The following is a 13,397-nucleotide window of genomic DNA, read 5'->3' on the forward strand; positions in this document are numbered from 1 at the left end:
TCTCCCCCCCCCTTTTTTTTTTTTTCCTCTGCAAGATACAAAGTATTGATTGTGAACTGTAACCTTTTAGAAATTATTTCAGTTCTTAGGATGAAAAGGTTGGACTCCACTAATGTATGTCAGGAGATGGATAGAAGGGCATTCTGATAAACAGAGATTATTTCTCAGACACTGGGGGAAGCAGGGAAAGATGCGTGTAGGAAAATAAGATGGTAAAAATAAATTAGGAGAAACTTTCTTCAGACAACTTACAATTATCTTGCCATATTTATAGCCTCCCATATGTAAACTGTTGCTGTTAGCCTAGGCTACCTTACTACTACCGTGAGCATGGAGGTCAGCGTGAGGTACTGACACTTACTAGGAAACAAATACATTTGTAGTAGAGATTACTACAAACAACAAATGAGCTGATCCTGTAGGCCAGACTTTGTGTTTTAAACCGCTGTGCCCAAAGCTGGGAGGCAAGGCTTGCCTCTGAAGCAGCCTGGCTGCCTCTACCTCAGGGCAAGCCAGGCCTCAGGGCTTCAGTCGCGGCCTGGGCGCTGATAGGGGGTAGGGAGCCTCGGCTCCCGTCGGGGGGACTCCGGGCGGGAAGGGAGGTCGGTTGGGCCCGGTGAGAGGCGCGGCCGCGAGCAGCCCCACTCCTGAGGCGGCCCCGCCGAGGCGAGGCGAGGCGAGGCGAGGCGAGGCGGGGCGGGGCCCGCCCGGGGCTGGCGGGGAGCGGCATACGCCGGGCCCGCCGGCCCCTCGCGCCCCTCTTGCGTCACCGCCGGGCCGCGTCGCCGTGGCAACGGCGGCCAATCGGCGAGGCAGGGCCAATTTCTGTCCAGACCGGTTGGCTCCGCCTCCCGACACGTGACCCTCCCGACACGTGACCCGCTCGCCCCGCCGCGCTGGCTCGTGCTCGCCGCTTCCGGGGGGAGGGTTCGGGGGGGGGGGGCCGGTAAGTTTGGCGGAGAGAGCGGGGAGCGGCGGCGGCATGTCTGGCAACGGGCTCAGCTACACCGAGCAGGGGGGAGAGGCGGCGCCTGAGCTGGCTCAGGAGGCGGCGCCCACCGCGACCCCTTCGTCTCCCGCGGCCTTCGGGCTCTTCAGCAGCGACACCAAGAAGTAAGTGTGGGGGGCTGTGGCCCCGGCCCCTCTCCGGTCGGGGCTGTTGGGCGGGTGAGCGGTGGCCGATGCCGTGGGCGTTACGGGCGTGCTGGGCTGAGGGGACCGTGCCCTCAGGCGCGGTGGCCGGGCGGCGGGAGGAGGAGGACGAGGAAAAAGAGGAAGAGGAGGAGGAGGAGGAGGAGTGCGGCCTCAGGGCTTCCCACGGGCAGGGGCAGCTCTGGGGGGCCGTGGTGGGGAAACGCTGCCGCAGTTGGCCCCTTTTACCACCTCGTGACTCCGTGGAAAACTTCTCTTCCTTAACTTTCAAGTGTTCATAGTGGGATGGGTGATCTGTAAAGTTATTTTTTGTTGTTGTTGGTTTGTTTGAAAAACTACTTTTTCTCTGTTTTGATAAATAACCACACTGACATTAATTTAATTTTGCCTTCAAATGTGTTAAAAAAAAAAAGTGCTTAGAAGTATTTGTGGGAGTTGTAGTTGGAAATGTAGTTGATTATGGTGAGGTGGCCAGCTCGGAGTGGGTGTTAACACAGTTGTGTCTTGGTCAGAAGTCAAAATGAGGAAATGGAGGAGGGAAAAAAAAAAACCCACAACCAAAATGCACTGACACAGAAAGCCTTCAGTCCCTTAAAGGAAGGGTAAATTGGAGAGGAAAAAACCCGTGTCCTAATGGCAGAATCAAGAGGTTTGCTAACCTGGAATTGTGTCCTACAACAAATTGGAAATCTATTTTGAGAGCAACCAATAAAAAGCCCCATAAACTACGGTCTCATGTACATTAGAAAATCAATCACTTCGTCTTTAGTTTGATTGTTCTGCACAAAGAGAGCATCCATGCTCTAGAAGCCTTGACTGATGTGTTTATTTTTGTACTGCACCAAAGTAAATCACAACAACGTGAAGCTGCTATCACTATGATGCTTAGCTTTGTGAGACAGCAGCTGGTTGGCCTCCTCAGTTTGCTAGACAAGTCACATTTCTCTTCCCCTGCTATTCCCCTAAATACTCTACTTTTTTATTCTGTTCCATTTAAAATTTTTGCTGCTCTAGCATGGACGACCTGCTGCTGACCTGTGTGTTGTAGCTGATTTATGATTTTTGTACCTTTCTTTCCCTGTCCCCTTCCATAGAAACAACTTTTCACTTTATTTCTTTACCTTTGTTTTGCTGCTGCTTTTCCACAGAGGGAGGTACCTTGATTATCAGTTATGGCCATAATTCTTCACATAACTCATTTAATCCTAGCCTTAAGACTTTTGGAGTTAAAGTATAGCTCACTGATCAGATGCAGAAGCTGAAGTGAATAATTTCCCAGGTCAGGGGGAAGTACAGCTCTGGGGTCCTGAAATGTGTTGTATGCATGTATGTATATGATTGGCTTCCGATATGGAAGAAAGAGAATAGCTTGTGAGATGTATGCAGTCCGTATTAATTAATTGCTTCTCCAGGCTTGCGCTTACAGGAGGGGAGAGAAGATCCATCTTCTAAAGGAAGGGCTTGAGAGGAAAGCAGGCATTGATCTCTGGTCTTTTGTAGCTGGCAAACGAGTTCTTGTTGAAGTAGGAAGTTATCCATGATTCAAACCTGTGGGGGGTAAGCTCTGAGTATGGATGGGGTAGTTGAGGAACAGACACTGTTCAGAGAAGATTATTAAATTTGTGTAGGGTGAAAAAGACACTGGCCTGCAAGTGCAGGTTATTGTTAGAAAAGCAGACTGTGTTGCAGTCTGTTGGGAAAATGCAGTAGTCATTTATCAAGCATATTTCACGTATGTTTTATAGGGAACACCTGTAATAGAGCTGAAAAGGAAATCTTAAAACAGGTACTGTAATCCAGATGAAGGACGTCCTGTCTGGTTGTGGTTTTGTTCTTTAAACTGGGCAGACCTGATCCCTCCCTGCTGGCCATACAGAGAAGTGCAAGATGTGTCTCTGCCTTGCATATTGAAGTGTGGGGATAATTCCACTGGTGAAAATAAAGTTTTCAGAGTTTCTGTTTTTTTCAGAGGTTGGTTGCTGATCTCTCTTGGTTGTCATTCATTATTGCTGAGTATCATCTTAGATAAGCTTATGTCCCATATCACTGTGGTCTTTCAGTGCTTGGCAAATGCTTTGTTGCTGAGGAAGGGGGATTCTTCTGATGCAATGAGAACCCCTCAGCAGAGGGACAGATATGTAATATATGGCTCAGAATATTGCTGCAGTAACTGTTGGACCAGAGGCCTGCGTGTGCCTGTTGCCAGTTAATCTGAACAGTATCATGTGGTTAAAGTATAAATATCAAGATATTACTGTAAACACTTTCTTTAAAGAATCTCAGTCTTTTTTCTTTATGTTGTCTGTCTTTTCCTGTTTGTCACGAAGAGGAATTAAGCCAAAATGCTTCTGAAATAAATTGTTTATTAGGATAGACTGTCTTCAATCTTGCAGCATTTGTTATATAGAATGATGTATGACAAGTTGCACACAGAGTCACAAAGGAATATCAGTAGACATAAGTATGAAGTCTGAAGTTGACCTAATACAAATTATTTGTCCTGTTTAGTTTCTAGCATTTCAGTAGCAACATTCTGCTGAAGTGCTGATCTAAAAGTTCTGAGCATCACTTGGTGTCAAAAGCCCACATGTCTTACTCTCCTGCTAAAGCTGCCTTTTTTACATTTGGCAATTCTGTGATTTACCATTAAATTTCAATTTCAAATAGAATCTTCAGTTTGATTAATGAACATAATATTTTCTTGACATGTTAGTGTGTTGGTTTAACTGAAACACGTGCTGTCAGTATTAAAAATATCTCAGTGTCTTGAAACTTCTGTCATAGTGTCATCTTAAACCTGAGTAAGTGGAAAGTTTGTCTGTTAGAAAATTAATAAAGATGAAATAATCATTGAGATACAGAGTTACCTTAATGTAAAGAAGGTGTAATAGGCAAATAACATGTTTCTCATTAGTTAATATATTGTATGTGTCCAATGCAGTGGGAAAAAAAGGGGTTGTAAAAAGACAACTTTGGTCTGCTTCTATCACCTAACCATGTAAATGTTCAGGACAAAAGAAGTGAGGAAAGGAGGAAGTCTTTCTAAACTCTATTATATATATAAAGTGCATCAAGTATATAAGAAACTGTTTTCTTACCGTTTTTGACTAAACTGAAACTGTTCTTGAATAAGAGATGAGTTTGGGACTAGCTTTTTCTGAATTGTATTGAAATATTGAATTGAAGATTCATATTGAATCCTGACTAAAGTGAAAAATATAACTTGCTATATTTAGTATGTATTGCTTTTAAAAAGCCTTCTGGTTAGTTAGATCATGTCAGGTATGTCAGAGGTGGATCTCATGTTCAGAGAATGCAAACTTTGTGTTCGTTCTCTTAAATATTTCAATAACCGAATAATTAGAAGGTCTTATGTACCCGAGATGAATCAGTCTAAACTACCTTGTGTGGAATAGGCCCCACTGCATGGCTGCTGATGTCTGTTCCTCTCCTTCCCCTCTCCTCCTTCCATGCTTGTCACATGAGCTAACATTTATGGTATTCCTTTATTCCTTTACACAACTATTTTAGTAATTTATTTGTGTGTCCAGGTAGGTAGTCTGACACTTGTCAGTGAAATGGTTATGTTCCAGACATAGGTTACTCCAGGTGATATGTATCATTCACATGCCCCACATCTTTAAAAGAAGAGAAAGGGTCAGGTTGTGGGCCACCAGAATAATGGAAATGGTCTGCAGACAAATCTTTCCCTGTGATGGGAGTTTTCAGCAGAAAACTGGTAAGAGCCAAAGGGTCGTGTAAATCTTATGGGCAAGCTGAATCCGGCCTGTGGACTTCAAGCTGTTTCTCCATGGTCTAGATGGATAGAATCCATGAAATAAGCATGGCCTACATGGAAGACTGTCAAGATCATCTTGTAGAGAGATACTGTTTGATGCACATCACCTAAGTCAACAGGATATTTTTACAGTTACACTGTACTATTACTCTCTATAGAGGGATGAAAAGTCTAACCACCTTCCAACTTTTAAGAAAACCTGGAGAGATAACCCATGGTAACTGCATACATTAGGATGCAGGTATTACTGCCTACAGTTAATTGCAGGTGGACAGGGAGTTTTCATCTATATTAATTGCATTTTAAACAAAACTTACTTGCATGTAATATTAAAATATAATGTTTAGTTCTTGGTAATTACACAATTTTAGCAATAAAACTAGCTATTGCTGCATCTAAACAAAATGTAAAAACTTACAGGTGAACTGCATAAGTGACATCCATCAGTAGATAGCAGTTGATAAGTACAGTATTGAAGCAGATGGCAAAATTTATAACACGTGTTTTCAACTTTAGTGATTTGCATCTTTAAACTGTATTCCTGCCAAGCAAAATACATTTGTAATTTATTAGGCTTTTTTTCTTGCGGATCTGGCTTATTCATTCTGTTGAGCTATTCATCAGAAAACTCGGCAGGGCTGCAAACCCATTTTTTGTTGCTGAGATTTGCAAGCCTGTTTTGCAGAGAGATCTAAGGTGGTGATTTCATTAAGATACTCATTCCCCAATTCTCTGTGCAGAAGACTTCTCCAAATTCATCAGAGCTAAAAGCTTGCTTTCAACATCTGCCAGAGATGTTCTTGGAGTCTTAAATTGATCTAGTTTTGCCTTGGCATATCCTGTTCAACCAGTCATGGAAAGCGTGTACATAGACTGCCATTTGTGAAATTCTTGGAGGAGATTCCAGCCCTAATATTCAAACTTGATTCATCCGTTAGCTCATTGGCACAACTACTTTCTTTCCCATCTGTTACAATGGCACCATGCCCAATAATAGGGTTATATGCCATCTTTGGTAGGACGTATAAGCCAGCAAAGATGAATGGTTTGGATGAACTGATGACTCTACAAGATAAAATCTTAACCCTGTAGTCAGTACCAGGATAGGAGTTAAACACAGTGTATGAACATGGGCATACTATTTCAGAGCACTTCTCCAGCTGAAATAAGTCAGATCTGATGAGAAGTGGCACACAAGGAATATATTCTTAGTGACATGCATTTGGCACATCTGAGATGCAAGCAATGAACTGTTGCTTTGCAGTGATTCTCCATAACGTCATTAAAATTTTTTTGAGGCTTTTTCATTTCCTCAGAAAGTCAAGTCTCATAGTTTTAAGGTCTTCACTGTGGTTTCTGCATATTTATTATGTTGTCATGTATTTGCTTTAGGTGCTTACTATGATCTGCATCCTGAATGGCATGAAAAATGCATTTCTGTAACACAATTATAACATGAGGCCGACAATTGGAAGAAATTCCAGATTTTCTTAGATCTGCTTTTCTGAAGACTACCCTTGCCTGTGCTACCGTGTGATAGTTTTCTAACTTTGAGAAAAACAGAATTCTTTAGGCCTATAAAGATTTTTTTTTTTGGCATCCTGCCAGAAGATGAACAGCACTGTAATACTCCTTAGTAGTGTTTCTAAAGTGTTGTGGACATACATGTAAATACACTGACACTGTTGTAGGTTCTGGCAGTGACAGCATCACCTTTGTGGTGGTATCTTTAAAAGAAGCCTCTTCCCATCGTTTTCAGGAAAGCTGGAAATATAGCCTCTCACTCTCCTATAATCATAACTATCAAATGCTGCAGAGTGATCTGCAAAAGTCTGCAAATTCCGGTCACTGGCCTCAAGACAGGCTGTAAATTAACACAACCACTTAAGTGGCAGCAGCACCTCAGATGCCAGTTTTTCACCCTCCAGGAAACTGATCTCTTCCAAGTAAGTTTTTTCTCTCATAGAAGCTTTCCTGCAGAATCGGATGTGTGGGCACTATCAGAAGAGGTCATATGCAGTGGGGTTGAAAGATTACTACTTTCCATCTGTTCAGACAACCTTTCTAGTTGCTGGGTGAAGTAGTGTCTGTAACTACTGACAACAGATAATCTTAGAATAAATTACGGCCCTCTCCAGAAATGGTTTCAAACTGCTTTGACATACTACTTGCCATCTGGCTTTTGAAATGTCAGTTGTTTCCATGTCTGCACTGATGGTGATGGTAGCAGCAAGTTACAGGTGTTTGTGTACTGAGTTGCTCAATCAGTGTTTGGGTACTGTAGTTTCATGACAGGGAACTGTGAAGATGCTTTATTCAGTTTTAAGTTTATACTTTTCTGTGTGTTTCCTCATTAAGAAGGATGAGACTGTACCTAAGCAGTCCAAACGGCAAGTGCTGAGAAACTAGTGGCAAAGCAGTCATTAAATTAGTTAATTTAAGTTGCTGGTCAGGCTATAACTGGCATTGTTTTTTTCTATGGCTCCGAGTCTTGCAGTATACTCTAGGTACTCTGCTTTTCCTCACATATCTGCTCTCTGTCCCTTAAAACTGTCAAGTTTGTTTTTTGGGTAATGTGTTTGTTTTTCAGACTGAAAAATTAGGAGTGGCTGAAAAGGAAATAGATTATTTCTTATCTCAATTTCTATTTAAACCACACTGTAGCTACATTCATAGCCAAATGATTTGAGTCTCCTTTGAAATAATAGTTGAATTCTGTGTAGGTGTTATGAATCGTCAATAAAAAGAAATAGTGTTATAATGAAAGAGGATGGCAATACTGAATAGCACCACAAGATGTCATTCAAACAATTTGTGGTATAGAGTGAAGCAGATTTCTTATTTTCCTGCTAGAGGAAGACCCCAAATCAACAGCAAAATAAACTCAAATTGCAGCATATATTCAGTGCCATTTTAGTTTACATGTTATATGGCTCTGAAATCAATTTCCAGCTTCTCTTTAAGTGTTTAAATTCAGACTTGTTTAGAATTTACACAGTAGCCTGAGCTAGAATAAGCCAGTTTATTTTAAGGATTTTGCAATGCCAGTAAAATGTAAAAAAAAAAAAAAAAAAATTTTTTACATTTTTATTATTTTTTTTTAAATTTGAGGGGGGGACACAGGGCGTTTGATAGGACTTCATTACTACTCAGATGCCAGGATCAGAGGTTCAGCTGCTTGATCAGTGAGGATTTTCTGCTTCAAACCTGGTAACATTCACAGTATTGCAAACTTCACATTGGAACATTTTGTGGTGCTGCAGGCAAAAAAAATAAATCTTAGTATGCTGTGGTTAAAAGTATGACATCCAGGCTGAAGTTTTCTAAAGACTTTGGATGCAAGAACAGTACAGTTGATATAATTTGACTGAAAGCATACAGTGGATGGAGAACTTAAAACAAGAACTGCATTATTAAAACTGCTGAATGGGACTTTTGTTCTATAAAACGTGGTTCCATAATACCAGAACTGGTGAAGCTTGCTTCCTCCCCTGCCGTGGATTTGTTTGCAATTTCCTATATCTGATCTTACAGTAACACAGTGCTGGCCTTGTATGTGAAGAGCCTCTGCCTTGCCATGAGTTTATTTGTTTAAAATTCCTTCCCCTTTCTTAGGGGTGATTAAAACTGTTACCAGGTTTTGGGACATACAGATGGCATGGCAATTCATAAAACAACAGGCTGATAAACTTCCAGGAGTAAAGCTTTTGGAGTGAAAGAGTAGTTGTTGCATTGCCAGCAGGTCTTCAGTTGCAGTTTTAAAACTTATGAAGCTTCTGCTTTTTATAAAGTAAAACCTTATTATTAGTGGGTGAATTCTTTCAGTAACTGCGTACATTATAATGGTAGCAAATGCTGACAATTTATTAATTTAATTGCATGGTGTTGCTAAAAAGAATGTGAGATATAATAGATATATATCTTATCATGGTAGAGTAAGTGTTCTCTTAACAAGTGTTCAGAATATGTAGGTGCAGTGGCAAATGATATGCCCTATTTTATGGATTAGTACTTTAGTGTGATTAAAGGTTTGTGATAGTTACTATGAGAAGACTACTGAGAGGGCCAGATTTATCACTGACATAACTGGTTTAACCCTCAGTGATGTACAGTTATGCATACCCTTTTTTGTTTTCTGTAGAAGTCAGTGGTGTTGCTCAACAGTATGTGAATATCCCAGTCTTATTCTGAGCAAGATGCCAGTTTTAGTGATTAGGTGCCTGCTAACAAGAGAACAGCATATTTAGTGTTGTTCTCTGGTTGCTGTTTGCCATAATCAGCATGGAGACTAATGGACAGGATCCTTTCTGGCATAAAAAAATAAGTTAGGCAATGAATTTGCATTTCTATTTTCTATTTTAGCTTTCAAATTCTTATATTGAGGAATACAAGCCTGTGGTAGTAAAGATTGCAAAGGCAACTGAGCACTGATTCCTTAATATATTACTAATTGGCTCATTGCCTTTTTTGTTAGATGCTATGCAAATAATAAAGATTGTATTTCATAACCGGTTCATGTTATACATGTGTATAATATTTCTGATTATAGACCATACCAGTGCTTTCAACAGGCAACTTTTTAGGACAGTGGGACTGCATTATATAGCCGTTAGGACACTAGACTATAACTTGGGAATTTGGGAAAATATTACATTCTTCGATGTGGCTGTGGGCAGACAGGTGGGAGTCTTTTTGTTTTTTCTTTTTCCCCTCTCAGAAAGTAATTTCACGTCTTATTGTTAGGCAAAATGGTTAAGAGACGATGTGTTTACTCTTAGAAAGGATTTTTTGCACCTACTGTTGCTGGGACCATTACTGTCCTGCTTCATGTAGCTTCATATTATTTGTAAGCTATCAGATTATGCTGCTTTAAACCTGGTTTTGCCGCTGAAGTAATAAAGCTGATATTTCAGTCATCTGTAATATGTACCTAACTGTATAAGGCTAGAAGTATTCTCAAAGCTTTAGCAGGGAGAGGCAAAGCTATTGATGCAGCTGGAGGGTTGCTTGCATTTTCCTGGGCTCCTGGCAGGTGGACATAAGTGATAAAGAAATTATTTGTCTAACATTGTGTCCTGAAGAACTGTCACTTAAGGATAACTAATGAGCGTAGAAACATGAACAGCAGTGGGAGGCTTGCATTTATGCTTTCTGTTTTGAGGGATTTTACGTAAGGATTGAAATTCCCTTAAATCTTCTTAATGCTTAGAAGATGAAAATATTTTTGTACTGTACAATAAACTATATTATGAAAGACTAAAGTGCATTTGCCTTTCCCATTGTTCATTGAGGCTGCTGATAAGCATTGTTTTTGGAGGGAAGTGACCTTTGAAATCTGTGTAGAGCATTTGTTTCTAGAAGTTAAAACACCAAGGGAGTGGGTATCCTGTTACTTAATAAGATTTTTTTTTTTTTTAGTAGATCTCACTTTTGTCAGGCAAGCTTGGTTGACTGCAGTCATATCTTTTTTTTTTTTTTCTTAATACTGTACTTAATGGAACGAAGTTCTACAATGCTGGGTAAAATAATTGAGGTGTCTTGCACTTTTAAATCCGCTCTTAAAGGGCGAAACTTTGAGGTTACACTGAAACCATACGTAACTGTAGAAGAAAGAAGGCTTGCTGTTGCTGATCCGTATGAATATATGGAGCAGTATTTTACTCTGTAAGTATCTAATGCTTGTTAATCCTGGATTATAATTTTTTAGACAATATTAAAAACAATACATCAGTTCATGTAGCAGTTAATTTCCACATGGACTCATCAAGAATTTGTGGTTTTCTTCTATTTTTTATTTTTTTCTCCCTGCTGCTTTTCTCTGAGGAAGGCAAGGCTGGCTGCATGTAGGTGGTCTTGTATTAATTTCTCTCATTTATATCTTCCCTCTTAACATTTCAAAATGCTTTAATTTTAAATGTATGATAGAATATTTTCTATAAGCAGTTAGAACTACGTTTTGTCATTAAATACTTCTGTCTTCATGTTTTAAATTTACCTTTTGCCTTTTTTCTTTCTACTAGTTACACTGGTAACTCATATTTGTCCTGGGATTACTGTCTGCTTTTGCCATTTCAAATTCTGGGAGGTACTCTTCAGCATGTACTTGAACCTTGTGCTGTGTAACTTCCTCCATTTTTGCTACCTGATCATCAAGTTCAAATTATTATTTCCACTTTTTCTACCTTATCACTTTCAGAGTTTGTTGACATATTTTTATTTTTCTTGTTAATTTTAAAATTACACAGATGTATTCCTAGAATTGAATCTTAAGCAGTTGCTACAATGTCTTGCATAACAATTCATGCAACACTCTTTTGATTCTTTAGTCAGATACTAATTTTTTTGGAAAGTAGTTGCCTTGTTGGTTGTGCTAAGGAACTGAAGCATTCTAACAATTATATGAGAACTAGATGATCACAATTTAGTAATTTTATCCTGTGCTTTAGCTTTCGCTTATGTCTCAATGTCAATTTGTGCATGATTATGTGAAAGAGCAGTAGGAAGCTGGAAGAGGGAAGTCTTACTATCCTATAGTATCCTATGAGGAATAGGAGGACGAGAATGAATCAGCAAAATAAGCTGTCTCTCTGGCCAAGAATGATGGGAATAAAGAGAACTGCCAAAAGTTAAATCAAGCTAGTTTTCCTAAGAAATTAATTACAAATGGAACTACACAGAGAGATTAAAAGGTTTAAAAAGCAAATTACTGAAAATAATTTGGTGCAACCCTAAACCAACAAATATTTAATTTTTGATATCAAAAATAAGGATATATACCTAAGGGAAAAATACAAAGTGGCTAAAAGGAGTGTGAGGATATAGAGGTGAACATAAGCACGCTTGAAGTGAAATCAGAAAACCAGAGAGCTTAATGTGCAGGGAGGTGTGCCTTTATAGCAGGGAGTTAGGCAGAGGGCAATAGGAAAAGGTCTGTAAAATTGCAACAGCAATTATTTTTAACAAATCTGTCAACTTGGGGTGATGTTACAAGCAGGTACACTGAATGTGACCACTTGCCATGGAGGAGGCAGCCATCTATAGACATGATTAAACTGATCTCAATAGTATGCAAAACTACAGAACAAATTTGAATGGGAAGTATAATTTAAAGGAGTGGAACAAACAACTAAATAAATGTAACAATAGAAGATGGACCATATAGTTCTTTGAACACTTCCAGAAGTAACTAAAAACAGTAAAAACCTTTGAGTGTGATGCAGAAAAAATAAGGAATTCCCAGTGATATTTGGGAAATGGTGCTGAAGTAGGTGAGGAAATCAAGGTGAGCTTCTGCTTTTTTTCTGTTAAAGATAATACTTAAATATTAAGCTGTCAAGTGAAGCTGATATTTGCAGCAGGCCATTTGCATTAGGGTGTTCCAGTAGTTCAACACTTGATTTTGAAAAAGGAGTTAGTCTTCAGTTGGAAGTTGCATGTAGATGTCTGAATTTTGCAAGTTTTTCATGTGGCTTACTAGGAAAAAAATGTTACTTGTGTTTTTTCCCCATCTGGTTGTGGTTCTCAATTTTGTGGATGTATACTGAAGAGTGTGGACAATATGGATTTCTCATGGACAGGCACAGAACAGATGCTCTACTGGGTTTGAAAATACGAGGGAAAGATTCTCTATTACTTGCAAGTAGGAAAAATGTGATTTAAAGTTTTATGAAGGAATGAATGAAAACGTTTTGTCTCATTGTAGCTAATTTTGACTTTGGCTTAAACCTCTTTTACTCCCCATCTGATATTCTGAAGGCATTGATAAATCATAATATAACTAGGTTTTGCATTCACTTTTGAAATCCTGTGTGGATATATTGGGTCTGGCTGAGATGGAGTTAATTTTCCCCAAAGCAGCCCTCAAAGTGCTATGCTTTGTATTGGTAGCTAGAAGGGCTGCGAAATGCTCACACATCAAGGCTGTCTCTCTCAACATTCTTCATGCCTCAGGTCTTAAACCTTCCAGCCAAAGTTCAGCTAACATCAGATTAAAGTTGCATGGTCTTGCATTATTGTTGGAATCTAATAGATTGTTTTATTAAACACTTAATTGTACTAGGCTATTATGTTAACAAACACAATTTAAAAGTAGGCAAGAAGAAGCAATGCTTCACCTTAAGTTGCTGAATTGATGCAAAAATATAAAAACGGTATTCTGGTTTTATCTTTTACTTTTTCTAATTGATGCTTTACTGTGTTTCTACCATAGAAATGAAGACCTAAAACAAATGTTGGAAAGCAGTAAAGATTCTGCAAAGCTGGATGCTATGAAAAGGATTGTTGGGGTATGTGAATTTTTTTTACTATTTTTATTTCTTGGATGTAAATACTGTTTTTGCTTTGCAGATCTTGTAACAAGTCAGCATTTGAATCTCTATTAGGTGTTTAAAAGCTGCTGTGATGTCCTTAATTTGGAATTTGTGTAGAAAACGCTATATCAAAATAT

At 39.3% G+C, this 13,397-nt stretch overlaps 1 protein-coding gene across 4 annotated transcripts in view; it reads left to right on the top strand.

Moving 5' to 3' along the window:
* The first annotated feature begins 921 nt into the window (after nucleotides 1-921).
* The window catches only part of AP3B1 (adaptor related protein complex 3 subunit beta 1), a 160,730-nt gene continuing 148,254 nt past the window's right edge, over nucleotides 922-13,397 (top strand). For 3 of the 4 annotated variants that reach the window (XM_042804698.1, XM_033009138.2, XM_042804699.1), the window contains exons 1-2: nucleotides 923-1,113; nucleotides 13,161-13,236. In XM_042804698.1, coding sequence (XP_042660632.1) covers nucleotides 983-1,113; nucleotides 13,161-13,236 — 207 coding nt within the window. In that variant the 5' untranslated portion in view covers nucleotides 923-982. Of the gene's footprint in view, nucleotides 1,114-13,160; nucleotides 13,237-13,397 lie in introns of all 4 variants that reach the window. The other variant, XM_042804700.1, reaches the window with a different exon arrangement.

Source organism: Tyto alba, unplaced genomic scaffold, assembly GCF_018691265.1.
Source record: "Tyto alba isolate M040663 unplaced genomic scaffold, T.alba_DEE_v4.0 Super-Scaffold_42, whole genome shotgun sequence".
NCBI lineage: Eukaryota > Metazoa > Chordata > Aves > Strigiformes > Tytonidae > Tyto > Tyto alba.